This window comes from Felis catus, chromosome E2 (assembly GCF_018350175.1).
Source record: "Felis catus isolate Fca126 chromosome E2, F.catus_Fca126_mat1.0, whole genome shotgun sequence".
Taxonomy (NCBI): Eukaryota; Metazoa; Chordata; class Mammalia; order Carnivora; family Felidae; genus Felis; species Felis catus.
The window spans coordinates 61,233,921-61,261,670 of record NC_058382.1 but is presented as its reverse complement, the minus strand read 5'-3'; the positions used below and the strand labels follow the sequence as shown (position 1 = coordinate 61,261,670).

At 51.1% G+C, this 27,750-nt stretch overlaps 3 protein-coding genes and 2 long non-coding RNA genes across 25 annotated transcripts in view; 2 read left to right on the top strand and 3 right to left on the bottom strand.

Moving 5' to 3' along the window:
- The window catches only part of SPG7 (SPG7 matrix AAA peptidase subunit, paraplegin), a 32,077-nt gene extending 24,651 nt beyond the window's left edge, over positions 1-7,426 (bottom strand). For all 3 annotated transcript variants that reach the window (XM_011290291.4, XM_045046569.1, XM_045046570.1), the window contains exons 1-3: positions 7,095-7,426; positions 4,540-4,642; positions 2,743-2,832 (exon numbers count right to left, since the gene is read on the bottom strand). In XM_011290291.4, the coding sequence (XP_011288593.1) occupies positions 2,743-2,832; positions 4,540-4,642; positions 7,095-7,277 (376 nt within the window). In that variant the 5' untranslated portion in view covers positions 7,278-7,426. The remainder of the gene's footprint in view (positions 1-2,742; positions 2,833-4,539; positions 4,643-7,094) is intronic.
- A 2,695-nt stretch (positions 7,427-10,121) lies between these two features.
- LOC123382335 lies at positions 10,122-18,838 on the bottom strand. Of its 2 annotated transcripts, XR_006590561.1 has the most exons (5): positions 18,175-18,838; positions 13,391-14,084; positions 12,574-12,642; positions 11,133-12,300; positions 10,122-10,258 (listed from the first exon to the last, which is right to left on the bottom strand). It is a non-coding gene; the product is annotated as an uncharacterized LOC123382335 (long non-coding RNA). The 2 variants fall into 2 exon arrangements; XR_006590560.1 differs by lacking the exon at positions 13,391-14,084 and having other exon boundaries at positions 18,175-18,836.
- On the top strand, positions 10,256-17,900 carry LOC109495012. The gene is made up of 2 exons (XR_006590562.1): positions 10,256-10,565; positions 17,494-17,900. It is a non-coding gene; the product is annotated as an uncharacterized LOC109495012 (long non-coding RNA).
- On the bottom strand, positions 18,838-22,130 carry LOC111558010 (basic salivary proline-rich protein 2-like). Its single transcript, XM_023245129.1, has 2 exons — positions 22,088-22,130; positions 18,838-19,751 (listed from the first exon to the last, which is right to left on the bottom strand). Exons 1-2 carry the CDS (start codon positions 22,128-22,130, stop codon positions 18,838-18,840), a joined length of 957 nt encoding a protein of 318 aa, XP_023100897.1.
- Positions 18,958-27,750, top strand: part of ANKRD11 (ankyrin repeat domain 11) — a 178,631-nt gene continuing 169,838 nt past the window's right edge. For 13 of the 18 annotated variants that reach the window (XM_045046560.1, XM_045046561.1, XM_023245509.2 and 10 more), the window contains exon 1: positions 18,959-19,287. The gene's annotated coding sequence lies outside the window, so the exon portion shown is untranslated. Of the gene's footprint in view, positions 19,288-27,750 lie in introns of all 18 variants that reach the window. The other 5 variants (XM_023245520.2, XM_023245519.2, XM_045046566.1 and 2 more) reach the window with 2 other exon arrangements.

Here is a 27,750-nt window from a genome sequence, read left to right as displayed (position 1 = left end):
CCGCGCCCCCCCCCCCCCCCCGCAGTCAACTGCTAACGCAAGCTCAGAGGCTAGCGGTGCAGGGGGATCCCAGTGACGATCTAGCTCTTTCCAGCCATCACCTGGCACCGATCCCGACGCAGATGGGGCCGAGAACCCTACCTCACGGGGTGTTCTCACGTCTCAGGGCCAAGAAGCACCAACTCAAAAGTTGTCCGGAAATTCCAGCAACTGCTTTTTTTAGCTGAACTTTTTCCTATAGCTGTGGATCCCCATGGAGTCCCAGTGGTACCGCAAAGCCATCCTTTGTCAGCCCGGCTGCTTCCGACGGTGACACTGTACAAAGCGGGCAACGAGGGTTCTGACGCAGTCCCCCGCCTCACTCAGACGCGCGCTCCCGTGTGGGACTGCCTTGTGCAGTCTTAGCACAGGTGAACGTTCACGCATCCACCGCCGGCGAAGACAGACTTCCCCCCCTACGATGGCCGGCTCTTTCGCTGCAGACCCTCAGCAGGTGGGAGGCCCAGACGCCGGGCTGCGCCTGCTGCACGCGGGCAGGTCGGGGGCGCTTACAGGCAGCCGGGCCCGCACAGGCGGCAGAGCCAGGGAAAATCCACAGTGGGTTCTCCCAGAAGGAAAAATCCTCGGCTAAACAAATAATCATCCTCTAATGAAAACTCGACAGACACGAACTCCGTCCCGTTTTCTCAGGGCACGCCACCGTTCAATCTGAAGTTCACACGTATTACACGCTCCAGGAAGGCGGGGGAGACGCAGACGCCCTCTAGCCGCGTGCGGCTGCCACCTGCGCCGGTGAAGGAGTGGGCGAGACTCCTACTCGGGAGTTACTTCTGCCCCCGCTGTCCCCTGCGCCACAGCACTGGCTGACGGCACCGTGGCGGCGACCAGGCTCAGTAAGCGTGTGGTTCAGCACCTGGACTGAGGGCCGCGGCCACTCCCGCAGAAATCACAATTGTCAGCGGGACCGAGCACGAGGAACGGGACGGCGGCGCACACAAGGCCCGCACCCGTTTCTCTACAGGAAACCCTGGCTACCTTGTCACCTCTTTCTTAATTTAGGAAGGCCTTTCCCGTGTCCATATTCTGCCACATTTCCCCCTAATTCTTTTATGGTTTTGCTGTTTAGATTTAATGATTTAATCCATCCAGGATTTATTTTGGTACGTGTGATTTCGTCTCTCTCCAAGTCACGAAGCAACTGTTCCAAACCATTTCTGACACAATCCATCCTTCCTGCGACTGCACGAAATGCCACTCTAGTTACGCCCTAATTCTTACATAAACCAGGCTCTGCTACTGGATTTTCTATTTTGTTCCACTGAGCTACCTACCTATTACTGGACCAACACGTTAATTTTTGGGAAGAAAAAAATTTTAATAGCTGCCAATATCAGCCTCGCCAGTATTTGTGTTTCAAAATCCTGCAGATTTCCTGACAAGCGAAACCCTCATCCCCCACCCCTGAAAACCTTTCAACGCGGAGTCCCTGTGGGGTGAAGGACGCACACGAACGTAGCAGCCCACAGTGGGAAACGCGCGTGTGTTCGAGTTCAGAAGCCTGCTGGGGAAGAGCTGAGCTCCCGGGGAGCTCTCTGGGTGAAAGAAACGAGCCACTGCCAAAGTGGATGCCCTGCGAAGGCGGCAGTGAGATCAGTGCAGAGCTTGAAACCAGAAATATCTAAGAAATGTCTCCACGGAACCCAGCCAATGACCACACGGGTGGCTTCCGGGAGTTAAGACCCATCTCTCACGAGCTTGGAGATGGGGGCCCCCGGCTGGCTTAGTCGGAACAGCTGCGGCTCTCGATCTTGGGGTTTGTGAGTTTGAGCCCCACATTGGGCATAGAGACTACTTTAAAAAATAATAATAAAACAAGCAAAACAAAATCAGCATCTTAGTACGAGGAAGGTCTTTGACAAGACACCCACTTCTCTACCTGTGTGTCCTTCCCCAGACTCCGCACAGGACAGACACCCGATGTCCTCAGGGATAAAAAGGGAACGATAACGGGGAATGAGGAGAGAATTAATTGTGAAGATGTAGAAATCATGTAGTGCAGTGCTGGGTACACTCCAGTCATTCTTATGGGTTAGTGGTTTCCACTGTCATTACCTCTAAGCAGCCAGCTTCTACCTTAGAGGTCAATTCAAACTGACCTTTTAATTTCCCTCACCCCTTCGCCCGATCAGAGTCCTAATTCCATAGGAGGTGAGACTCAAGGTTTACACGTGAGGTCGCTGTGAACTGGGGCTGGGGCAGGGCTAACAGGCAAAGAGGTCACTCACACGGGAGTGTTGTTATGTGTTCTGCCACCTCCTTGAGGCCATACGCTGTCCCAACCTCTCCTCTGGCGGGGAGACTGCTTCTCAAGGCCACACTTCAGCAGGGGTGTGGGGGGTGGGTTCACCAAGGTGTCCTGGTGCCTTCCTCCCCACCCTGGAACTCCTGAGTTCAGGGCAGACCTGAGAGTCACCATTTCTATGCAGAGGACAGTAATCCTGCCTGCCTACGGACATTCTGGACATGACAAGGGACACAGGTGTGGATGGAAGCCTGTCTCTACAGGAGAAGAGAAGACCCAGTGATCACATCAAAGGTTGGGGGTAGGTGTGCTCAGGGTAAGAGAGACAGAGGTGCCTGGGCTCCCTCTACTTCTGAGACCAACTTCCTGCTGCAGAGAGCAGAACACACATGTGAAGACAACCGAGGCAGCCATTATTTACGAACGTCACATAGATGTACCTTCGTCATCTTCAGGGGTCCTCGCCTTGGATTTACCATTGTCCTTAGTCTTCTGCTTCATCCTGGACGTGTTAAAATAGTAAGTGCCACCTGTAAGGAACAGGGACAGCGTTTAGCAAGGTCTGCCACTACGGGGGAGCACTCGGGAGAAGAGTATGTTCTCCAATAACCAAACCCAAACAGAAGCCACCCGAAACCTACATGCTGAGATTGAGCGCTGTTGGGTCCTCATTTTTAGTACGGCAGCTGCTACTTATGGCATTTAAAGCCACTTCAACTTATGGAATGTCTCGTCACTGCCGTTAGCAAGCCAGGGAAGAAAACTTAGTCGTGCATGTAAACTGAGGAAACGTCGGAAGTCTGCTGGAGGATGGCCTCTTCCACACACACACAGCCACTTTAATGAACCTGAGCACACGAGCCACACTGGCTGTGACGTGTGCAGCAGCCTCCCGGCAGCCACCACTGGGACACAATACTCATCACACCAGAGGCTCGGCCTTGTCCGCTAATTCCACTGCTGTTTAAAAGGAGGGGAAAGAGAGTCTCACAGCCATGACTGAGCTGGATCTTTCTTCACAACGCTCACAGAACTGCCAGTAAGACTACCCTGATGGCCCTCTGAAGAAGGTCAGGCTGTCTGGAGGGCGAGGCGTGTGTCCCTGGGGACGTGTGTAGATTTAAATGCGGAAACAGCTGCTGCCAAGTGGCCCTCCCCGAGCACACGGGGGAACCAGGCCATTTCATGTATTTTAGGAGTTGGGAGGTTTCACTTTTGCCCTTTCCAACTGGATGGAGCGGGGAATAAAGTCCCAGGTGTCAATCCTGAAGATCCTAAGGCCTCTGACCTAAGATCTTGCTTGAAGATGTCACAGTATCTCATTAAACAAGCAAACTATTTTAAGAATAAGTTATTTGTGGGCTGTTTTTAGTTACCTTCTTCATATAAAACATACACTTTGAAGAGCCTTACTAACTGTTCTTGCAGCTGCTAGAGAACACGAAAATCCTTTCAAGCAGCCCAATCATTGCTATGCACGAGAATTTTAAAAAAGTCCACTCAAGGAAGCAATTAGGCCTTAGCCAATCTTCTCTTTTGTAAACTGCTCTTTAGAACATCTAGGGGCTCACAATAAATAGAAGCCAGGGGGCGCCTGGGTGGGTCAGTCAGTTAAGCAACCAACTCTCGATTTGGGCTCAGGTCATGATCTCAGGGTGGTGAGGTCAAGCCCCACGTTGGGCTCTGTGTAGATGGCTCAGAACCTGCTTGTTTCTCTCTCCCCTTCTCTCTCTCTGCCCCTTCTACCCGCCTCTCTCTCAAAATAAGCAAGTGAGTAAAACAACAACAACAACAATAATAATTAGAGGCCAAACGGGGTGTCTAGGTGGCTCAGTCAGTTAAGCATCCGACTTCAGCTCAGGTCATGATCTTGCAGTTCATGAGTTCAAGCCCCGCGTCAGGCCCCGTGCTGACAGCTCCGAGCCTGGAGCCTGCTTCCGATTCTGTGTCTCCCTCTCTCTCTGCCCCTCCCCCACTCGTGCTCTGTCTCCCTCTGTCTCTGTCTCAAAAATAAATAAACATTAAAAAAAACTTTTAAAAAAATAAATCAACATTAAAAACATAAAAAATAAAAACAAATAAAAAGTAAATAAAAATTTTTTTTTAATTAAAAAAAAGCCAAAAGTCATCTCAGTGATTTTGTTTCTCTGCCGATGTCAGACTAGCAACGATATCCTAACTTATTTACAAATGTCACAGGATTTGCCTATCAATTCTCTATTTCAGAAGATACACACCTAAGAGTTTCCAGAGTCTGACTGGATCCTGGATGAGATGCTGTTTCAGCAACAGTCCCCGGAACCTGTCACAGGTAGGGGTCAGCAGCCACGACTGCAAGTTCTGGAAAGGAAAACACAGAGGACGGTCACCCATTCCACACCACACCACCGCAGTGTGACTGATTCCTTGTGCCAGACCTTTCCTGACAACTCCAATGCTCATTTATTGTGCTTACATGGCCCTGAAACATGAATGGCCTGAGCATCATTTCAGAGTTTTAATGTAACATCAAAACGTCAAGCGTGATGTGAGTGAGCGCAAGAAATACTGAGGGGCAGGCAGGGAGCGCTGGCTACCACTCTGTACCCAAGGATCACAGTCTGGAAAAGCACACAGAGACACAGACACACACACACACACACACACACACACACACACACACACACACACGGCAGCTGTGAGAGCCCAGGGCCCTTGATCCTGACATCTCCAGACAGCAGTTCCACGCAGAGCGTTTCTGGCTCTACAGCAGCTCACTGGCCTGTCTTTCCAAAGCTCTGCTCTCAGGGTGAGCATTTTCCCACTTGAATACGTTTATGTTAAGGTCAATGATCCAACTTAACTTTTTCTCTTTGTTGGCAGTTTCTTCATCTGCTTTTGATGTCTCCCTCAGTTCATCCCTGTCCCGCTGCTATCAAGAAAAGTAACACCTTGCTCAATGCTTTCTGGTAACAAGCACATAACATGTAACCTCCCGTTAGCAACAAGAGGCAAATTCCTAGTCTATCGAGTTATTGTCCCATTTAACTAAAACTAACATTCTTGGTTGGGTGAGACGCAGCAGGCATAGAAGAGGTGGCCACGCAACGTGGACTGGACCCAACAAATGACTAACATCAGTGTGAAAGATACAGCAAACAAAACAAAACAAAAATTGTCATTCTTGAAAGTCAGACCCAAACAGTTTGCTTAAACCAGGTTACTTTAGTTTTACTACTATTACAGCCACTGGCGAGGTAACCTGCTGAGATTTCACACTGTGTGACCTGACTACATCAGTTATTTTCATAAAATGAGCACAGGTTCAGACTGATGATAATAAAGCACGAACTTCCTTTTCAACGGAACTAAAAGGCAGGAAAAAAAGGTCATACGTCTACAGTTGCCCTCAGGTTAAAGAAGGACAGCCAGTAAGCTAGAAAAGAAGAGAATTATAATTCAAACTGGTCCTCAAGTTATGATAAAATATAATAACAACAATAAATTATGACCTAGGATGTCAAGGCTGAGCTCCTAAGACTGCGTAAAAAAAAATCAGCCATAAAGGCACCAGGACTTAGGGTCTTTGTTTTCTGGATGAAGAGTTAACCTGAGCAGAGCCTAAACAGTCTTGGCCAGAGAATGCTCCGTGATTTTGAGTTCCTAACACGTTAAGCTACAAGACAAAAGTCAAATACAATCACGTGGTGTTTGGCTCACAAAACCTCAGCCCACTTCGAACCGAACGCCAAGTACTATTTGGAACTAATCCTCAGGAGATCAGATCCAAATGAGCCAATTGTGAAATTGTTCTCCGCTAAAATCAGTGAAACTTTTAGTAGATTCAATTTATTTATCTATTTTTTTAAACATTCTTTTAAATGTTTATTTATTTTTGACAGAGAGAGAGAGAGAGAGAGAGAGAGCGCGAGCATGGGTGGGGGAGGGGCAGAGAGAGGGAGACAAAGAATCGGAAGGAGGCTCCAGGCTCCGAGCTGTCAGCACAGAGCCCGATGTGGGGCTCGAACTCACAGGCCGCGAGATCATGACCTGAGCCGAAGTCGGATGTTCAACCGACTGAGACACCCAGGAGCCCCACATTTATCTATTTTTTTTTAAGATTTTATTTTTAGGGGTGCCTGAGTGACTCGGTTGGTTAAGCGTCCGACTTTGGCTCAGGTCATGATCTCATAGTTCATCAGTTCGAGCCCCCCAGGTCGGGCTCTGTGCTGACAGCTTGGAGCCTGGAGCCTGCTTCGGATTCTGTGCCTCCCTGTCTCTCTGCCCCTCCCCCGCTCATACTGTCTCTCTCTCTCTCTCTCTCTCTCTCTCTTCCTCAAAAATAAATAATTAAAAAAAAAAAAAGATTTTTAAGTAATGTCTACACCCAATGTAGGGCTCGAACTCAACCTGGAGATCAAGAGTCTCACGCTCCACCGACTGAGCCAGCCAGGCGCCCCTGGATTCAATTTTAAGATGCCAGGAATTCAGGCAAACAGGCAGAAAATATCAATACAGGAAATAAGGGCTGGAAAAATCCAAGCTGGAGCCTGTGCGGAGTCTCTCCAAGGCTGCCCCGGCCCTTCCGTACCACCCCGCATCACTGGACTGGAAGGCACCGCTCGGGCTCAGGGGCCGGCGGCGGCGCGGGGAGAGTGGGGGAGGCCTATGGGGGAGGGGGAGGGGCCTGGCCGGGGCTGGGGAGGGGGATCAGGGGAAGGGGGAGGGACCCAGCCGGGGCGGAGGCGGGGCGGGAGAGGCCCGGCCCAGATTCAGGAAGGGGGCAGGGTCCCAGCCTGGGGTCGGCGGTTACCTGCTTGGCTTGGCCTCCGGCGCCCGCGAGTCGGATCGGAGGCCTGTAGACGAAGTGCTGGCACCTCCTCCCGCCTTCGGTGGTGAGGCCTGGGCTCCAGCCCGAGCAGGAGCCCCGCAGTCGCCCGGGCCCCGCAGTCGGGCCCCGACGGAGGGCACGCAGCAGCAGCAACACGGCCGCCATGTTGGCGCGGAAGCGGCGCCTGCGCAGTCGGGCTACCCGGGAGCGCCTGCGCGGTGGGGGCTGCCAAGGCTCTGTGCCCCCCACGCCCCGCCGCAACCCCGACCGGACTGGCGTAACCTAGCGGTTTATTAGGTGGCAGCCTGTGCGGGGCACCGCGCATAGAGCCCTGGAGGAAGAGTGCCGTGACTCTGCGCCGGGCTGCATCCTGCAGCCACGCCGGCCAGGGGCGCCGCTGCTGGGGCGGCCGTCCTTTTCCCGGGCGGAGCAAGGAGGGAGACGCGCCCAAAAGACTGGACCGTCACCCGGGACCGGTACACGGACTCGGACTCAACCCGCTCCCGGGACTGGGATTCGGACCCCAACCCCCAGACCCCACGAGACCCGGACTCGGACCCCGAACTCCCCCTCCCGGGACCGGAACCGGACCCTGGTCCGTCCGCGGGTCTCCGGGGGTCAGGCGGCAGCGCGCCGCCGGGCAGTTGAAAGGGGCCCGCGGGGCTCGCGGTCAGAGCAGGGAGGGTGGCCGGGCGCCCTTGCGCAGGCAGGAGCCTCGTCCTGAGGACGTTTAATTTCGGACAGATAGCCACCTTAACTAGTTATTTTCTGCGGAGGGCACGAAGACTTCTGGAAGTCGTCCCCAGCCCGAGACAGGAGGGAGGGGCCTTTTGGTTCGTCGCTGGCCCAGGCAGACCCGGCCCCTGGCCGCCGCTGTCTGCATCTTTCCTCCTCTTTCCCAGCCTGCGTGAGGCCCAGGGCTTTAGTGCTTAGCTTTGACGCTGCTGACTGCTCAGAGCTGAAAAGCTTGTTGAGTAGAAAAACCAAAAACTAGGTGGATGTCTTACAGAGGTAGGGTTATGGTAACGTGTTTCTTTTTTGCTTAAAAAAAATTTTATGTTTAATTTTGAGAGAGCGAGCGCGCGAGCGAGCATGAGTGGGGGAGGGGCAGAGAGAGAGAGGGGAGACACAGACTCTGAAGCAGGAGGCTCCAGGCTCCAGGCTCTCAGATGTCAGCACAGAGTCCTCTGCGGGGTTCATACTCAGCAGCGGAGAGATCCTGACCAGAGTCGAAGTCCGATGCTTAACAGGCTGAGCCACCCAGGCTCTCCATGTGCTTTTCTTTCTGTATTCTGGAAATTCCTGCAGGCAGTCTTAGTACTAACTGGTGCCTGGCTCGCTATCAGATGCTCTTAATATTCACAACTCTGAAGTACTTTTAATATCTACTTTACAGATGAGGCAACAGACTCAAACACATTAAATCCCATCCAAGGTCACAGCTAAGGAGTGATAGTGCAGAGCCTCAGAGCTGGTCGGACTGGTTTCTGGGGCTGCGCTGCTCCCCACCATTGTTCCTTGTGTATTACAAAAGTAGCATGATTTGTATATCCTTCCCCTCCCTCACTGCTGAAAACTTTGGGACCTTTTAAGTGATTATTTATTTTGAGAGAGCGCTGGTGCATGCATGGGAGCAGAGGAGGGGCAGAGAGGGAGAGAATCCCTAGCAGGCTCCCTGCTGTCCGCTTGGAACCTGACCCTGGGCTTGATTCCACGAAGGGTGAGATCTTGATCTGAGCTGAAGTCAAGAGTCAGGAGTCAGACGTTTAACCGATTGGCCCCTCCAGGCACCTTTGGGGACATTTTTAAAATTCAGTGTCTGGATTATGGGTGCTCAGCTCCCCAGCAACTGGTGCCTCTGTAGAGATTCTTGTTCGTGGCTGGTTCGTGGAGGGAGCAGCCCCTCGGCCCAGGGCTGCCTGTGATTCACACAACTGAACTAATTGCCTTTCCTTTTGTTTTTTATGTCCTCCTACCCTGGTCCTTCACCGTCAATCCTTCCTCCCCAGCCTTCCCTCCACTGTTTTTTTCTTTGCTGGTTAAATTGTCCCACCCACTTTCTGCCTTCCGGCTCACTGCGTCCTGCCCTCACTGTGCCCAGACCAGTCCTGTGACCGGAACCGAACTTCCGAGAGAGTGGTTTCTTGCACCCTATCAAAGCTGTGCAATGTGCCCTGACAGGAAGCGACCAAGCCCCCCTCCCATCCCTGTTCCCTCATCACCCAAAGCCTCTAACATGTGTTTAGGATGTGTATGTGTTTAGGAATGTGTTTAGGAAGAGTATAAGCTAGGATCCCGCTAATACTGCTTGAAGAGAAATTGTTATTGTGGTCTCTGTTGACTGACAAGTCAGTGGGAAGCAATACCGAGTAGTGGCAAGGGGCCAACCTCTGTGGAAACAACGCTGGCTTCTGTCCTCATCCTATGACGTTGAGCAAGTTACTACCTTGTCAGAGCCTGAATTTTCTCATCATTAAAATGGGGATAATAATTATCTACAGAGTGAGGCTAATAGCAGCCTTGGGGTTCCCACAGTCTCGTCATAAAGATAAAATACAATAAAAGTACGTGAAAACAGCTCATGAAGCCGGAAGTCATTCGTATCTGGGAGTTATTCCTGGGATGTCATAGCAAATGAGATTCTGGAAGAACAGATTATCGATTCATTTATTCAAAATGTTTATTCATTTATTTTTGAGAAAGCAAGCAGGGGAGGGGCCGAGAGAGAAAGGGAGACAAAATCTCAAGCAGGCTCGTGGGGCTCAAACCCACGAACCACGAGACCATGACCTGAGACTCGGATGCTCAACCGACTGAGCTCCCAGGTGCCCCCCCTCTTAACCTCTGTTTACTCAACTGTCCTTCCTCGGCTCTGTGCACTCAGTGTCCATCAGGACGCGGCTTCCCTTAACTGGCAGAGGCAACCTCACGGTGAACGGGTTGCAGTCCCATGTCCTAGATTCCTGCATTGCCACTCCGACACCAGGTGTGTTTGTGAGCTAGGCGACCCTTGGTGGGGGATGTGGAAGGAAGGAGCAGAGAGGACCTCTGCTGCTCCCACCCCTGCAGCTGTTCCTTGGCTGGTGGGGGTCCTGGGCTCTCAAGTTCCTGCTTCAGGCAAGCTGCTCCCCATCTGTCCTCCTTGTCTGTAAAACAGGAATGACACGTTAGCAGTCAAGACAGAAATTGATCTTTTGGGCTGTTTTTGGTTTTAATATCTAGGCTTCCTTTCTCCTTTCAGAGCAATTATTTGCTTCTTCCTAAATTGGGCAGCTTGGCAGCAAGTAAAGTAAGCTGTTTCTCTTTTCTTAGAACAGGTGCTTCCACACTTGCCCTGGCCTCTGAGGCCCTGGGACGGTTGCACGGTGCAAGCACTGCTCCCAGAGTCACTCTGCTGAGTTCCTGCTGCCGAGGCTGAGTCACAGAGCTCTGAGTGGCCTGTTCTACAACGAGGTATTTGGCCAATATTAGGACGTCTTCTATAAGATATACTTCCTTGTGGAGCATTTGAATAAACTCGTTCATTTCTTTGAATTTTGGGAGGTTTTGTTTCTGAACTAAAGATCTTTCTTACGAAGTGACGTCTTCTCATATCGCTTGTTAGCTGGGTTTTAGTCACCATATGTATGAGATTTTGTAATCACAGATTTTGTTCTTAAAGGGATAAAAAGTCCATTTCTACTCGCAAACAACCTGTATAGAAATTTGTGTGTGACTAAAGAGCCACGTATGCTCCGTGTTTCACTAGACTGCTGGGTGTGAGATTCTGGACCAGTGTCTCGGGGGACACCTGGAAAGGGCAGGGTCCACGCCCTCTCTGCGGACTGCTACCCCTCATAGCTCTGGACAGCACTTACTGAATGTATTAACTTAGCTTGCTGTGTTGCTTCGATCGGCCGTCCGTTGCTATGGAACAAATCAGCCTGACACTTGGCAAGTTAGAACAGTGTTCATTGTGTCACACGGTTTTCTGAGGATTGGGCGTCCGGGTGTGGTTGAGAAAGTAGTTTTGGCTCTTACCCAAGGGTGCGGTCCAGGAGAAGCTTTCCTGGTGCTGGAGGGTGGCTCTCCAGGGGGTGCCCTCACCTGGCTGTTGGCAGGAGACCTGAGCTCTTCGCCACGTGGAGCGTGTGGCAGGGACGGCCCCAGGGTGTGAATTCCAGGGGGTGGGCATCACCGAGGGTCTCCTGAGAGCCCGCGGACCACAGTGATGATTACAGAAGCTGTCTGTTGTTCACGTCTGTTCAGCAACATCCACCCCTCCGATCCTGATCCCCTGGTCACGCGACCCCAGCCCTTCCTAGGGCTGCATTAATCCGCGCGACGATTGGTTCAGGAATGCAAAGCCAGCCAATGGCGTCCTTCCTTAGAGCTCCTGTTTGAAGATGAAGGGACTGCCTTTGGGGTCATGGAGAGGATGGACCGAGCAGGCCACTCCCCCCTCTCCCACCCTGTGGAGAAAGCCAGGAGGCCCACGTGTAAAGGAGCAAAGGCTGCAGGTGAGGCGTGGGGCAACCTGGTTTGCGCCCCTAGATCCAGTCACTGCGGGTGGGACCCCCCGCCTCGTCTCCTCATCACGAGCCGCCCCGTTTCTTTAGATGCAAGTTTATGTTGGGTTTTTGGGGTGTTGTTGGTCCAAGTTGGGGTTTGCCTGTCCAGGTTCACTAGCTACTGGGGAGTCGTCACTAGCCAGAGGCCCAGGGTCCCCCAGACCGCTTGCAGTTGAATGTGCCCTGTAGCCAACAGGGTCCTCTGCTTGCTGGTCTAGGATGTAGCCAGTGACCAGGTCCGCCGTGTCTCCGCTCCCTGACCCACAGTCAGCAGCAGGCAGCCGAGCGACTCCTTTTCGCGGGGTTGGACAGAGCATGCTCTTCCCCTGAACAAGGACGGTCCTAGGTCTCTGTGCCCTTCCATTAAGGCACTGAGTGTTCACCAGCTTGCTAGATCCTAGAGGTCTATGGCCATCATGGCTTTTCAGCAAATGAACGGTGGACCTACTTCCGTAGAAGTTGCCGTGAGGCACACTGAACTCGGACAGCCGCAGTGTAACAGGGAGAGACACAGCGACAGGCCAGTGTTCCCAGACGTCTCTCCCTTGTGTGCCTCCCGCTAAGGAAAACCTTGCCTTTGTTCACTGAGACCTTCTAACGCCTGGTTCTCAGAGACTGCTGGCTCATTCCCGCGTGTTCTGTAGAGCAGAACAAAAAGATAAGGGACAAAACCAGGCCAAAAGAAAGGAGGAGAGATACAGAGGGGTAGGGGAAAGAGCCCTCCCCCTTCCCCAGAGCTGTTACGGGTTCTAAAGGAAAGATGGGGAAGGGGAGGGAGGGCGAAAGGGGCAGGTGGTGACTTTTGGGGGATTGGTGAGAGGCCCTCAAAGCAGTCGCAGAAAATGAAACAACCTGGAGAAAAAAATAGATTTTTGTGGGATAAAATGAAATTTCCCTTAACAGGTACTTACTCTGTGGCCACGACCTAGGCGCTAGGGACACAGCAGTGGACAGATGCTTGTCCTCACTGAGCTTCTGTTCTAGTGAGAAACAAAAGTCAGCCACGTCAGCAAAGCACACGGTCCGTGAGATTGTAAGTGGTCGCAGAGACAAAGCGTGAGATGGGGTGGCCGGGGCCGACTTCACAGAGAAAGGGACTCTATTATTTTTACTATTATTATTCTTTTTTAAATATCCTTTTTAAAAGTTTATCTATTTTGAGAGAGAGTGAGTGAGCAGGGTAGGGGCAAAGAGAGAGAGGAAGAGAGAGAATCCCAAGCAGGCTCTATGCTGTCAGCACAGAGCACAATGTGGGGCTCTAACCCACAACCTCTGAGATCATGACCTGAGCCAAAACCAAGAGCCGGATGCTTAACCAAGCCCCCCAGGTGCCCCAAGGTTACAGTTTCTTGAGCAGAATAAACAAAGTGACCCAGAGCCCATAGACTATGGGCGTAACCTGTCTCCAGGCAGAAGGGAGGGACTCAAACATTCGCCTGGGAGCTCTGTGGTTAGCAGGTGCCAAGAAGCCAGCCTTGCTGGACAGTGTGGGTGCCACCCACAGGGTCACTGGAAGGGGACACAGTATTCAACACTGAAACACAGCAGCGGCCCTGTAGCATTTCTTTTCTTTCTTTTCTGGTAGCATTTCTGTCCTTTTATTTTCTGAATACTTTTTAAAGTTGCAAAGTAAAGCTGGGTTTCAGGGACAACATTGAATAATTCCTTTAATACTGAGCATCTCTGCTGTCCCCAGTGCCGTATAATTGTTTTGAAAGATACGTGTACCCATAAAGCGCAGTCTCTGTCTCTGAGCAGGCTGGTGAAGCAGGGAGGGGTGAGCATTCCCAGGCTGCCTGCTCCAGGAAAGTGCTGAGTGACTGACATCCTCCGGGCTTCTGCCGCCTGGGCCTGGACGTCCCCTCCAGCAAGCTCATCTCCAAAGGTTTCTGCTTCTCACCACCAGGCTGGTACATACGTGACCTGCAGGACAGCTCCAGTGGCCATCTGCTAGCTCCAAACTGCTGAGGCCTGGTACTTCTCTATCTTGGCACACAGCCTTTCACCCTCTCCCCAGACTCAGTGGGACCACTCCTCTCTCCCTCCTTCCCTTGTTAACTGGTACACCTTCCAGTCTGGTGACATTCAACTCAATCTTCCAGACGCCAGGGCTCTGGATTGCCTTCTTGAGAATAGCTGCCTTTGCTGACAGCCTGCAGCCATGCCCTCCAGACTGCCAGACTTTTGCTGACCCCCAGAAAGGTCTTGGGCGGCCTCCAGGGGTCCCTGAACCACAGTTGGTGAACCCCTGGTCTCAATCATGGCAATTCCAATGTCATTAGGGTTATTCTTTATCAAAGATATGTGAATTTTATGCGCTTAAAAAGGGAACTTGAGGGTGCCTGGCTGGCTCAGTCAGAAGAGCATGTAATTGTTGATCTCAGGGTCATGAGTTCGAGCTCCACGTTGGGTGTAGAGATTACTAAAAAAATAAAAAGGGGACTCAGATTAGATTCAAGATTATCTTTTGTGAGTTCCTCTTCAGCTAAAGATATCTTGAAGTACCCAGGGACAGTTTGGGGAATTTGTTATTAAATCATCCCTGAATTCAGCATTAGCGAAAGGATGTGAATGGACCATTCCGGACACTGAGCACTGTGGTCCCCCCAGGGCTGGCGTCCCAACCACCTTACCAGTAGGGCTCAGCTGTACCACAGGGGCTGGTTTCCAGGGATTGCATAGGACAAAGCCTCCATGGCTCCTTCACAAACCCCAGAGAGGGGCTGCAGATGGGTGTCACATCACTTCCTGACCATGGCCACCCACCCAAGCTTCTGGAATGTTTTATGCCAGCTGCAGAGCCACAAGACCGTCTTTCAATCCCCATCTGGGCCATGAAAGTGTTTGAGAGATTTGTGTTCTGCCTCTGCTGTAATGCTGTCCAGCACACGGCAGGCACCCACGCATTTGTTGAATGAGTACACAATTCATCTCCCAGCTGAGTAAGCTCCGTGCTTTCTGCAAGCTGACGTTCATTACATAAAACACATTATGCAATATTATGACACCCTCACTAGGAAAAGAAGTCTTAGGAAGACTTATTTTTACTCTCAACCTTTCTAGTTGGATTTGTGAGAAATTGAAGAGAAGAATACTTCATATCGATTTTAAAATGACATAAAAACCGGTAGGCTACAGAAAAGATACTGGGTCCAAAGTTTTAAAAATGACGGGGTGGCCTCGGTGGTCCTGGGGCCAGGGGTCCCAGGAACATCTGACTCTTGCCACACACAGCAGTCAGTCCTTCCTCTGAGGTTTGGGAGGGCCGTGCGTCACGAGCTACGGTGGAAGCAAAGCATGTGATAATTCGTTGTGGTTCCAAATTCTAATGTGAAGAATGCTGGAGAGCTGGGGTTGACCACAGGGCTGAGGCGGGGCTGGCTTGGCCTTGGGGTAACAGGCAGAAGGGAAGGGGTCAGAATGTGGGCCTGCTCTGGCCACTTCTGCCACTTGTGTAGAAGAGGAAGCAGACAGAAAACAAGGTGGCTGGGCCGCCTCCCTTTCAGCAGCAGCCTCCGGCAGTTTTGCAAGGGTAAGAAGACCCTCACCCGTGCACCATCACTCTCCGGGTCCACATGGTGGGGGGGCAGGTGGTGTCCTGCGGAGGGTGGAGAGTCACTTCAAGCAGCTTGGCTTAGGAGTAAAAGGTCACATCATTTCTTCTCTGGGAGGGCGTCAAGCATCACCAGGGCACTGGATTTTTCCGAAGCCACATTTGGCTTATGTTTAATCAATAATTTCTTCTTTTGGCTCCTGAGGAACCGAGACATACTGCAACATAAATGCTTTGGGCAGGGTCTTGGTTTCTTGAACCTGAATCTCCCGGTGGGTCCAGGTAACTGCATTAAAGCAAACAGGCTTGCCAGGAAAGCCTGTGGGGAGGATACTACCCTGCGGAGAACTAGCCTGTGGGGATCCAGAGGAGGAATTTGTAGATCTAATTTGTTTTGTTTGGCCCACATGTTTGGCAAATTGTTTTTACTGAACTGTCCTATAAAAATTTGGTTTCTGGTTTCCATGGAAAAAAATGGAAGGTGTGGCAATGCTGGCTCTTTGGTAGCCCCCGTCAAGCCCCCCAGCCTCAGCCATGCTATCTCCACCTGGCCCCGGCTCTCCTACTCTGCCGTCCTCACCGCTTCGCCACCCCCCTTCCTGTTTCTCTTTTCTCTGGAACTATTGCAACAGCTTCCCACCTGGCCTCTCATCATGGTCTCAACCTTCACACTGTTTCAAAAGCGGTGTTTTAGAACAGGACTCTGTCCCTGTGCTTCCTGATTAAAGCCCTTCTCTGGCAGGTGCTGCTTGCAGGCTAAAAAAATCATTTGTGTGCCAGGGCACCTGGGGGGCTCAGTCAGTTAAGCATCTGACTTTGGCTCAGGTCACGATCTCTGGGTTTGTGAGTTTGAGCCCCAAATCGGGCTCTGCGCTGACAGCTGGGACCTGGAGCCTGCTTCTGTTCCTGTGTCTCCCTCTCTCTCTCAAAAATAAACTTAAAAAAAAAAAATCATTTGTGTGCCTGCGAGGCCTCACCTGTGCCTAGCTACCTCTCTGCTTTCTGTGGTTGCCCCCCCCCCCCCAACCCATCACCCACATGGAGACCCAAGCATCTTGCACTTAACTATGTAAAAGTAAACTCCCAGTTTTTCAGCCCAAAGCTCTATCCCCCCTGGAGCCCTGCCATCCGGTGGTGACTTCAGCCCAGACCCTTCTCTCTTACAACCCACAAGTCCTGCCAACTGTCTTCAAAACACATCCCAGACTCGCGGGCACAATGGCACTGCTGCCTCGCCCCACCTTCTCTGTGCTCTCGTCGTCTCGAGTGATCCTTCAACAGTAGGTCAGGCCACGGCTCGTGGTCCTGCGACCCTGCAGTGGCTTAGGGTGATTTCCCAACTCCGAGTGGGACCCTTGCTCAGACATCTTCCTCATCTTGTTTGCCCGGGCTTTACTCTGTGCTTGTGGGGCTCCTTCCTGCCCCATCTGGGGTGATTTTCTCCAAATCACGCCTTGCTTCACCCCCGGGGTCCTCCTCAAAGATGATCTTATCTGAGTTCTTCACCTACTAACTTATATTAAACAGCATGCCTCCTCTGCCCCCACTGCCCTGTATTTCACGGAGGTCTTACAACAGTGCTGAAAACACACCGGGCGCTTATAAGCCTTAAATACGTGAATATGGCCCCTTGGGCCACCGCAACCCTCTCCAACTTAAGGGCACCAGTTAGCTTGCTCCTTTGCCCACGAAACTGAATGCAGCCAGGATGGCATTTAAAATTTCCTAGCAGTTGGGGGGCGCCTGGGTGGCGCAGTCGGTTAGGCGTCCGACTTCAGCCAGGTCACGATCTCGCGGTCCGTGGGTTCGAGCCCCGCGTAGGGCTCTGGGCTGATGGCTCAGAGCCTGGAGCCTGTTTCCGATTCTGTGTCTCCCTCTCTCTCTGCCCCTCCCCCGTTCATGCTCTGTCTCTCTCTGTCCCCCAAAAAATAAATGTTGAAAAAAAATTAAAAAAAAAAAATTTCCTAGCAGTTGGGGTGCCTGGCTGGCTCAGTTGGTAGAGCATCCAACTCTTGATCTCCGGGTCGAGAGTTCGAGGCCCATGTTGGGTGTGGAGCCTGCTTATACAAAGTAACATTTCTTAGTAATAAAAACAAAATTTCCTGGTAGCAATGATTAGGGGAAAAAAAAGGATAAAATTAGTTTCAAAGCTATATTTTATTTAATGCCATTATCCAAAGTACTATCACTTCCATGTGTAATAAAAACATTTTTTTGAGATATTTTACATTCTTCTTCATGCTAAGTCTGAAATCTGGTGTGTATTTTATATTCACAGTACATGTCAGTTTGGACTCACATCTCCAGTACTTAACAGTCCTATGTGGCTAGAAGCTATCCTATTGGACAGCAGACCTAGAATATTCTCCCATCTACTCAGCTCTTCCTCAGACTTCTGACAGCAGCAGTTCGAGTGTAACACCTTATGGAAATCTTTTGCAAGCCACTCCCCCAGACTAGACCTGGTTTTCACTCAACATTCTTTCATAACTCCTTGTACGTCTTTCTCAAAGTGCATACTGTGTGGCTGTTTGATAAACACGTTTTCCCGGCCTGACGCTAAATCCCAGCTGGTAGAGACTCCACCTGCTCTGTTCCCGTCGACTTTCCAGGGCTTGATACAGTGTTTGGCCCATGGCAATAAACCTCTCTGAATAAATGCACTAAATGGCTTCTTTCACTTTACTCTGCATTTCTTTTCTCTACTGTAGTTTTTACTTACAAGTTCTGTTTCTGTTAAAATTCTTTGCTTTTACCTTGTCAGAGTATTTCCAAGGCAAATTCCCTCTAGAGAGTATTGGATTGGCTAAGGTCAGTGATTTTGAAAATTTCCCAAGGATGAGTATTATCAGAGACCAACATAGAAAGTCCTAATTCCTCCTTCCCTCCATCTAGATTTACGCAAGTGGGCGTGAGGTCCGGAGTCCCAAGTTTATCAGTGTTCCCAGGGAATCCTTACAATGAGGTGTCCACCGGGACCCTGGGTCATCATCCCGCGGGTGCTCGACAGCCCACGGCGCCCCGCTCACCCAGGGAAGTTACTGGCTGGGAGCGGGGAAATCGGAGCCTGGAAGGCAGCCGCTGCGGAGGGACCAGTTTCCTACGTGCCGAGTCCCGGCCAAGGGCCGCGCACACTCCTCGCGCAGTCCTCCCGGTGGCCCTGCGAGGCGGGCGCGGTCCTTGCTGTCCGCACCCGCCGCACGCGGAGCACCGCGCGCGCCTCCACTTAACCACAGGGCAGGGGCGCGACGGCCGCGGTCCGCCCGCACCAGCGCGCGCCGCCTGGTCTCCTCAAGCCGCGCGGGCGGGGGGACTCGGATCAGGGGCCGAGGCTGCCGGGCTGAGGCCCAGCGCCGCCGCCGATAACCTCATCTCCCCGCTCCGTGGACGCTGGATCCCGGCTTTCGACCGTTCCCCTCGTCGCTTCCGGCATTTGGAAAGACCAATCGTCGCGTCCGGGAACAAAAGGCCCGCCCCCTCTGCGAGGCAAGCAGCCAATCCAGCTGCTCGCTTCCCAACGTGCCGTGCGCCCGGACGCACGACTTTGACCAATCCGTCCCGGAACGTCCTCTGGTCCCGCCCCAGGCCTGTCACCGAAGCGGTCCCTCTCGCTGCCGCCCCTTCACGCCCGCCGGCGCACTTCCTCCCCGACGCCGTGACGTGCGCAGTCCTGTGCCCGGCCGCAGCGGGCCAATGGCGGAGGCGGATACGGCGGGCCAATGGGCGGCGGCGTCTCATGCGGCCGGCGCCCGCCGCAGCCGCCGCCGGGTCCGGGAGCCAGAGGCCGCCGAGCCGGAGCGCGATGGAGCGAGGGCCCCAGGCGGGGAGGCGCCGCCGCCGAGCGCGCGGCCCGACGTCCCCTCAGTGAGCGCCCGCGCCGCCGCGGCGCCGCCCGAGCCTGGCCGCGCCCGAGGGGCGGGCTCGCCTCCCGCCGGCCTCGCCGCTTCGCCGGCGCTCGGAGCCCGCCGCCGCCGCCGCCGCCTTCCCGCTCGGGCCGGGGGACGGGCTGGGGCTGCATGGCCTCGCCCGCGCGCCGCCGCTGAGCCCCGCGGAGCCGTGCAGCCGGGAGCCGGTGAGAGCCGCCGCGGGCCGGGCCGGGGGTCGGGGCGGGCGCCCGGGCGTGGGGCCGCCTCGAGGCCTGCAGGCCTCCTCTCTTGGCGGAGCAGCGCGGCAGGCGCCGGGGGGCCCGAGGGGCCGACTTGGGGCTCCGGGGGGCCCGAGCAGCCGTGAGGGGCTGACGGGGGGCCCCTGGGGGGCCGGAAGCGGGGGGGGGCGCCCGGGCAGCCGTGGAGGGCCGACGCTGGGCTGCGGGTGGGCCTGGGAGGCCCGGGCAGCCGTGAGGGGCTCCGGGTGGGCCTGGAGGCCCCGGGGCCGCCGTGAGGGGCTCCGGGTGGGGTTCTGGGTGGGCCTGCGGGGCCAGGGGCAGCCGTGAAGGAACTGACGGCGGCTCTGGGTGGGCCTGGGGGCCCAGACAGCCGTGAGGGCCTGCGGGGGCTCTGGGCAGCCGCGCGGGGCCGACGGGGGCTCCAGGTGGGCCTGGCGGGGGGCGGGGGGGGGGCTGGGCAGCCGTGAGGGGTTGAGAGTGCGCCTGGGGGACTTGGGAGGGCTCGGGGCGGCCGTGAGGGGCCTACGGGGGCCCCGGGCACCTGGGGAGCGGGTGCGCCGACCTCTGACCCGAGGGAGGGGTGCGTTCGCAGTGTCGGTTGTAGTTGTTATTCCCAGCGTCCCTATTATTATCACTGTTTTGAAATGGGAGCAGGCGGTTCTCGGGCTCCGAGCCGGAGGGGGCGGGCGGACGGGAGTCGTGAAGGGAGAGTGGGGGCGCCGGGGGTGCAGGAGGCGCGCGTAGGCCCGCGGAGGGGCAGGAATGCGGGGCAGCGGCGCGGGGGTGTCGTCTGGGGGGAGGGTAGGCGGGACTGGGGGGCGGGTGGGAGGGAAGCGGTGGCGGTGGCGGCTGCAACAGCAGTCCTTGGCCTCAAGGAACAATGTGAGACGTTGCCTGAAATGTTAATTTCCGTTCCTCATTTCATCATCCCCTGGCAGGGCGGTAGCTGCGAGTGAGTGAGTGAGTGTGTGTGTGTGTGTGTGAGTGAGTGAGCGAGTGTGTGTGTGTGTGTGTGTGTGTGTGTGTGTGTGTGTGGCTGGCCATGCCACATGGATTCAGTCTTCTCTCAAAGAGGGATTGTGCTGTTAAATTTTGTATCTTTGCCGTTTGTGGATGGGGGTGAAGAACTCTTCGTTTTTCTTGAGGTCTGCTCTTTTCCTGGTGCCTCATCAAGGTTTTACTGCTTCTGCTGTTCTTTTGGAAAGCTAGCCTGTATCTCGGCGTCCAAGGGTTTTTGGAAGAGGCTTTGAAAGATTAAGCTGGCCTAAGCTGGCCCTGTGCTTTGAAAACCATTTTCTCTCCGGCAGTTGAGATGCGGCATGCCTAGGTTTCCTGGTTTCTACAGGTTATAGGAAGTTTTTTATCCCTTTGCAAGAACAGGATGGTTTTGCAGATTTCCCGGTGGAAAAATCGAATTTCAGGCTTTCTTGTAAGGTGGCAGTTTTTCAAGTGATTTGAGCAGTATGCTCAACATTCCTTTTAAGCTAAGGAGTGAAAGTGCGCACAGTTGTTGAGTTGCAAACCTTAGAATATTTTGGTGCCTGTGGCGGAGTGAGGAGCGGCGCTCAGCAAAGCTGTGTAACAGGATATTGCTGGTGGAAACAGTGCAGTTGAAACAGTTGCTATTTTGGTTCCTGCAAACCCGGTCAATGGCATAGCTTGAATAGTTGCAAATCAGAGACCCCCAGACGTGTGTTCCGTTCATTTGGAGACCTTGATTTCTCATCCGAAATGTTGTCCCGGAAGACCTGCTCTGTGTTGTGTCTTTGGAGACTGATTGCACAAGTCTTCTGATATTCCTTTGAAACTGCAGTTAAAAAAAGAAAAAAGGAAAAACATCTTGCTCAACTTTGATTGTGACCCTTGAATCGGATCCTTATCTCGGAGTTGCCTCCCCCGCCCTCCATTCAGCTGCTGTCCTCTGTGTAGTTGGTGCTCCGGGCTGGATCCCGAGCTGGATCCCGGTCGGTCGATAGGCTGGCCCTCCTGAATGGGCTGGGAGGAGACAAAGACCAAGTAGCTTTGACATTTTTCTGTGTCCTTTGTGCGTGCCTCCTGACTTAGTTAAAAAGCTCCCTCAAGATATTGCTAAACTTGATCCAACTTTGAAACTTTCAGAGGCTTTTTTTCCTCAATATTGTTTTAAGTTGTAGCAAAATATACATAGAATTTACCAGAAGTTTGTTTTGAAAGGTGTCACATAGTCTCAAGTTCCTCATTTGCAGTTCTAACTTTGTGTCAGCTGTCTTCCTCGCTGGGGCCTGTCAGATGTTCTAGACCCGCTGCAGACCAGCCACGCTAATCACACGGCACCGCCGTTCATCTCTCTAAACCAGATGGGCTGCTTACGACTGGAGGCTGTCATGTTCTCTGTAATTACAGTGTTGATACGGTGACAAGCAGAACTTTCCACGGACAGAGCTGAGCTCTGCTGTTTGTATTTGAGAGTATTTTTCTAGAAGCTGTGTGTGCCTTGGGTTTTTAAGTACATTTGATACAGTAAGGTTATGTTTTATCCAGTGTAGCACAGTTATTTTGCATACGGGCAACGAGCCCATTATCAATGAAATAACGTAATTAGAGAGTGTCAGTAAATGCTGGTTCAGAGCATAATCTGCATTTGTTGCCAAAATCAGTGTTTTGATCCGTCCACTGCCCCGTGTAAGGCCCTTCATCCCTCACATGGTAAGCGTGGTGGGTGAGCTTTCTCTAATAGGATATCTGCTAGTTAAAGGGCAGAATGCTGACTGCGCACTGTGTCACTTACTGCTGTCGGGTGGGTCCATGCCCTGGGCGGGCGCGTTTTGCATGGCCCGTTTGATGAGAGCCTCCTGAAGAAATTAAATGAACCCCAATAACTAAAAGTCATTGTCTTGACATTTTTTACTATGCGTTTTCTTAATTTTTTTGTTTGCTTACTTTTGAGGGAAAGATTGAGCATGAGCGGGGGAGGGGCAGAGAGAGAGGGAGAACACAGGATCTGAAGCGGGCTCCAGGCTCCGAGCTGGCGGCACAGAGCCTGACGAGGGGCTTGAACCCATGAACCGTGAGATCGTGACCTGAGCCGAAGTCGGACGCTTAACCGACTGAGCCACCCGGGTGCCCCAGTATGTGTTCTCTTAGTTGTATTTCAAATGGATTTTTTTTGTGCAATTCAACTTTTCCAGTTTTATTTTACAGCTGTAGGAAAGAAGGGGTCAGTCTTCAGCTCCTGGAACTCAGGCAGTTAGAGATAATCAGCATAGAAAGCCTAAAAGGCTTAGGAAATGATCCACTTTAACAACTAGGTTGTTAATTCTGATCAAGATGTTTCTATTCCGAGGTGGCTCTTTTTTCTGTTTGATGGGTCTTATTCGTGGTATCTTTTAAGCCAAGTCAGACCAAGCTATGTGTTTCCTTGTTGGTTTTTGTTATTATTCTGTGCTTAACTCTGTTTCTCTCCCTCCACACTCAAAACTGTCTGTAAATAGTGTTTTATGGTACAGTAGAACTACAAATGTTATTTTTATGGTAAGGTCCCAAGTGGTTATTAACAATCTAACCCTAATTGCGTGACCTCTTCCCCCGAAGCCCCCATGTGATCCCCCATCACTCTCCCTCTTAACTCCGGATGCTTTGGCTACATTGGCTTCCATTTCCTGGATTGGGACACGTGCCGTATTCTCTCATGGCCTCGACACATGCTGGTCCTCCGTCTGGAACAGGGCCCTGCTGAGTGCACATTGTTGCCTCCCTTGCAAATCTTTGCTCGTCCAGAGCTACAGGATGACTCCCTCCAGCCTCTGGGTCTTAGTCAAATATTCACTCCCAAGGAATATGCCACCCCACCTTGTTAGAGCCACATAAACACAGTTGGGGGCCTGGGCGGCTTAGTTGGTTGAGCTTCCAGCTCTTGATTTCAGCCCAGGTCATGATCCCAGGGTTGTGGGATCGAGCCCTGCGCTGTGCTCTGCGCTAAGCGTGGAGCCTGTTTAAGGTTCTCTCTCTCCCTCTCCCGCCCCCCCCCCCCGCCTCCCCCCTTCTCCCCTGCTTTACTGCCTCTCTCGAAGACGTTAATAAATAAATACAAAAGGACTTAGCAGAATTGATGGAATACGCAGTGGTTGGATTACATCTGCCCTGTGAAAAGAAGGACTGCATGCTTAGTGACAATAGGGTTGGTCTCCGTGATTGCTCCTAGGGCATGACACTTGTTCTAGAAGTAGCTCAAGAAAGACTTGTTGAATTGTTTAAAGACTCTATATGGAAATACCGTATTTGAATGACTTTGAAAGGAGAAACTTGGGATGAGGAACTTTCATTTATTTGACTAGGAATGATGCTATGTGATTTCAGCCATTTTTCCATTTGTTTTCATTACAAATTTTCTTTACAATTTAGACAGAGGTATGGGATCTGACGTTTAAGATCGGCACAGAACAACACCTAAGGACAATAATTAACGGAAAGGTTGTCTTTGTGGGAAGGAAAATGCCTCCTGGAAGCGGTTTTAGTGAGATTGCTGCTTTCGGGGCAAAGGTGAAAGCCTGCTGAGTGTAGTTTCCTGCTGTGTTTAGTTTAGAACTTTGAGCACCTTCTGGCCCCTTGTAACGTAAGCAGTGGTTTAGTATGGCAGTGGAGTACCTGGAAAGTTTTCGCATTTTATCTTACCTTTTTTTTTTTTTTTTGACTCCTAAGCTGTTGTAATAAATGCTCCTGAGCTTTGAGGCTAAAGCTTCTGTTTAAATATAAATTCTCCAGAATGGAGTTGGCACCTTAATGTCCTTCCTACCCCAGTTTTAGCATTTTGATGACCAAAAAAGTAATCTCTTTGGAGGGAAATACACCAAAATGGAACTGTATGTTATTTTTTTTTTTTTTTACCACTTATGTTTTCTGATTAAAAAAAAAAAAATATGAACCTGTTACGTAATTGGCAAAAAGATTGATTTTTGAAGAGACTAATTATGGCTACAATTTGGGTGACAGAGACTTGAATTTTTGGTTTAGATAAGAGTGTGCTTAATTTGTGTGGTTTTAACCTCTTAGGTAAGTAAGGGGTGAGGGGAATTGGTTGTGGTTGAAAGCATTTAGGGACACCATTCTAAAACTTAAGAAATCCCACAGTTTTGAAGCTGATCTGTGACTAAAGAGTTGAGTGGGTTTGCATTGTGAAAATAAAAGAGGTCTGTCCCATTAGTACAGCTGAGGTTTCCAAGGGCTGGAAGGACTGACAGTTCTGTTGCCGGGTGGAGGCTGCCGGCCACCCCCGCGCCTAGGCCGAGGCCGTTGTGGGAGTTACAGTGTCCTTCCCGGCTGGCTGAGGGCAGGACCCAAGTTGCCAGCTCTGCCCTTGGCATCTGTGCAGTGAATTATTTATTAGCCTCAAAATCTGTAGGCACTCGTTTTCCACTTGTAAAGAAACCAGTGCGCACCAGTTCACTGTATGAAAGTGTTGGCCTTTTCTCAACGTAAAACATTTTCGATCACCTAGATCACAATTTTTGTCAAGGTTAAATACAATTTCATAAAATCCCCCTCCCCTCCAATTGTTTAACTGTACAGTGTGCCCTTTTAGAATGGTGAAATTGAAATTTTGACTTGTGAGTGCTTAATAAATGTGATATCAGAGGTTAGTTTTCATCTAAAATGTAGCGAATAGAGTTCTTTTCTCAGGGCATTAATAGAAAGTGCCCCACTCCTTGTAATGGCAGGTTCCAGAGCCAGGATGCTAATGTCCTGGAATAATGACTTTCTAAATAATGAGAAGTTTGCGTAAGGTTTTGGCTTAAGTTATGATTGCTTTGTGTTCCACTGCATTCATATCTAGCAAAATAAGATTTTCACTTAATTCTGTGTGATGATGTAAACTTGAAATCATTGCAGGTGTACCGTATAAATGTGTCTAAAATACAGAAGGTGAGGGAAGCAGTGAAGAACCTTATTACTCTTGAGAGATAAAGACTTGCTAGCACGCACCGTGTTTCTAAAGTGTGGTTTTACATCCTGTAAAACAGGAAGTAAAAATAAAGAACAACAACAACAAAAAACCCCAAAGCAGCACTCTTGAAGGATTTTTTTTTTTTTTTTTTTAATTACAAAAATGCCTGCTACTTCAAGGATATGCAGAACACTTAAAAAGAAAAACTCTGACCTTGTGGATGATAGAAAAGAAAGCCCAGGTTTTGGGGTCTGAAACTGACAGGGTCCTTAGTTTAATGCCCCAGCCCTTCCTGGGGCTCCGGTTTCAAGGCGTGTTTAGACTTTGTGACTCTTTTCCTTTCCAGACGTAGATGATTTGCTCCTGATGTGTTTGGATTACGTCGAGAACAGTCCACCTGAAATTTGAAGTATTTTAGTTTCGAGATTACTAGATTAAATACGCTAAAACTCAAAGTATTTTCTTGTAGGAAAATTTTTCCTTAACACTTAAGAGGTAATCTTTGAATTGTGTCCTTTGTCTTTATGTATGAAGCTTGGAAAAGTGATCTGTGCTTTTGCTCATGGTTTAATTTTCTGCAGATGCAGCCTTAGTGAAATTTACATGGGAGCTTTATTTCTTTTCAGGGAAGTGATTAGATCTAATTCTTCTAAAAGTGGGTTCTCATCAGATGATGGACGTTTTATTTATTTTCGTTTATCTTAATTTTTTAAAGCAGGCTCCACACCCAACGTGGAGCTAGAGCTCACGAGCCTGAGGTTGAGAGCTGCGTGCTCCACCCACTGCGCCAGCCAGGCGCCCCCAGATGAGTGACGTTTTAAAGAGGACTGTGTTGAAGCAATAACTCTCATTTTCTGCAAAAGGCTATTTGAAGGCTAAAGGCGCAGTGAGGGGTTAGCAAGTTGGGAAGAACATCTTTGTCCCGGAATCTATCCTATAGTCTCCTCCTTTCCTTTCCTTGATAGTTTTCTTTGAAGCCCCCAAATGTGTTGGCCCAAGGGGGCTGAGGAACAGACGATGAGGAAGGCTGAGTTACGTTAGATGGTGCCACAGGACGTGGGGGGGGGGGGTGAGGGAAACACGTGCACTCCCACTTGGGAGGAGCGCTTGTGTTTTTGTATTTCAGTCGTGTCACTTGCTTTTCTATAGCTGCTGTAACAAATTAGCACAGACTTGGAGGTTTAAAACCACATAGATGTGTTATTGTACAGTCCTGTAGACTAGGAGCCGGACGCGAATCTCAAGGGGGAAAATCCAGGTGTTGACAGGGCCAGTTCCTGCTGAGGGCTCCGGGGGACACTGTTTCCTTGCCTCTTCGTCTCTTAGTGGCTCTTCACATTCCTGGGCCTGTGGCTCCTTTCTCCACCTTTTTTCTTTCTTTTTTTTTTTTTAAGGGCTTTTATAAAATTAAAAAAAAAGTCTTATTTATTTTTGAGAGAGTGCCAGTGGGAAAGGGGCAGAGAGAGGAGGAGGATTCTAAGTGTGCACTGCATGGGGGTCAGTGAGCCCGATGCAGGGCTTGAACTTGAGAGCTGTGAGATCGTGACCTGAGCCATAGTCGGACGCTCAACAGTCTGAGCCCCCGGGTGCCCCCCTCTTCTCCATCTTGGAAGCCTGCAGTTTTGCATCTCTCTGACTTTCCAGTGTCACATCTCCTTTCTACTCTGTTCTGTCTCACTCTTCCACTTTTGAGGACCCTTGTGATTATATTGGGCCCACCTGGATAACCTAGCATATGCACCCTGTCTGCTGATTAGACCTTAATTCCATCTGCAAACGTAATTCCGCTTTGCCGTGTGACCTCAAATACCCACAAGTTCCAGGGATTAGAATAGGGACTCTTTGGGAGCAGTGTTTTGCTGGCTATGCTAGGGTTCCGTGGATGCGGTCATAACGTGAGGTTGGATCAGGTCATAGAGCTGGCTCTGGTGCTTTGCCTCAGTTCACCAGAACCATCTTGGCTCTGGGAAGACTCAGCCGACTCAGCCATCAGTCAGCCAGTGTAGTTTGGCATTGATGGGGAGTTAGTGAATGTGGTAGAAATACTTGTCCTGGATGAGGTCTGGCTTTTTTTTTTGTTTTTTTTTTTTTCAAAATAAACTTTTATTTTGGAATAATTTTAGATATACAGAAGTAGGACACACAGTAGTACTAGACCAGGTTCTTGAATGGTAACATTTCCCATAACACTGCTAAGGTTGTGAAAGCTATGAGATCAACATTGGTATATTACTATTAATTGAACCCCAGACTTCATTCAGATTTCACCCATTTTTCCACTGAGGTCCTTTTAGTGTTTCAGGATCCCACATTACATTTAGTTAATGTTTCTTTAGTCTCTTCCTGTCTGTAGTAGTTTCTCGGATCTTGTTTTTTATGACCTTGACAGGTTTTAAAGTTTGTTTATTTGAGAGAGACAGAGAGAGGGAGAGAATGAGAATGAATGGAGGAGGGGCAGAGAGAGAGGGAGAGAGAATCCCAAGCAGGCTGCATGCTGTCAGTGTGGAGTC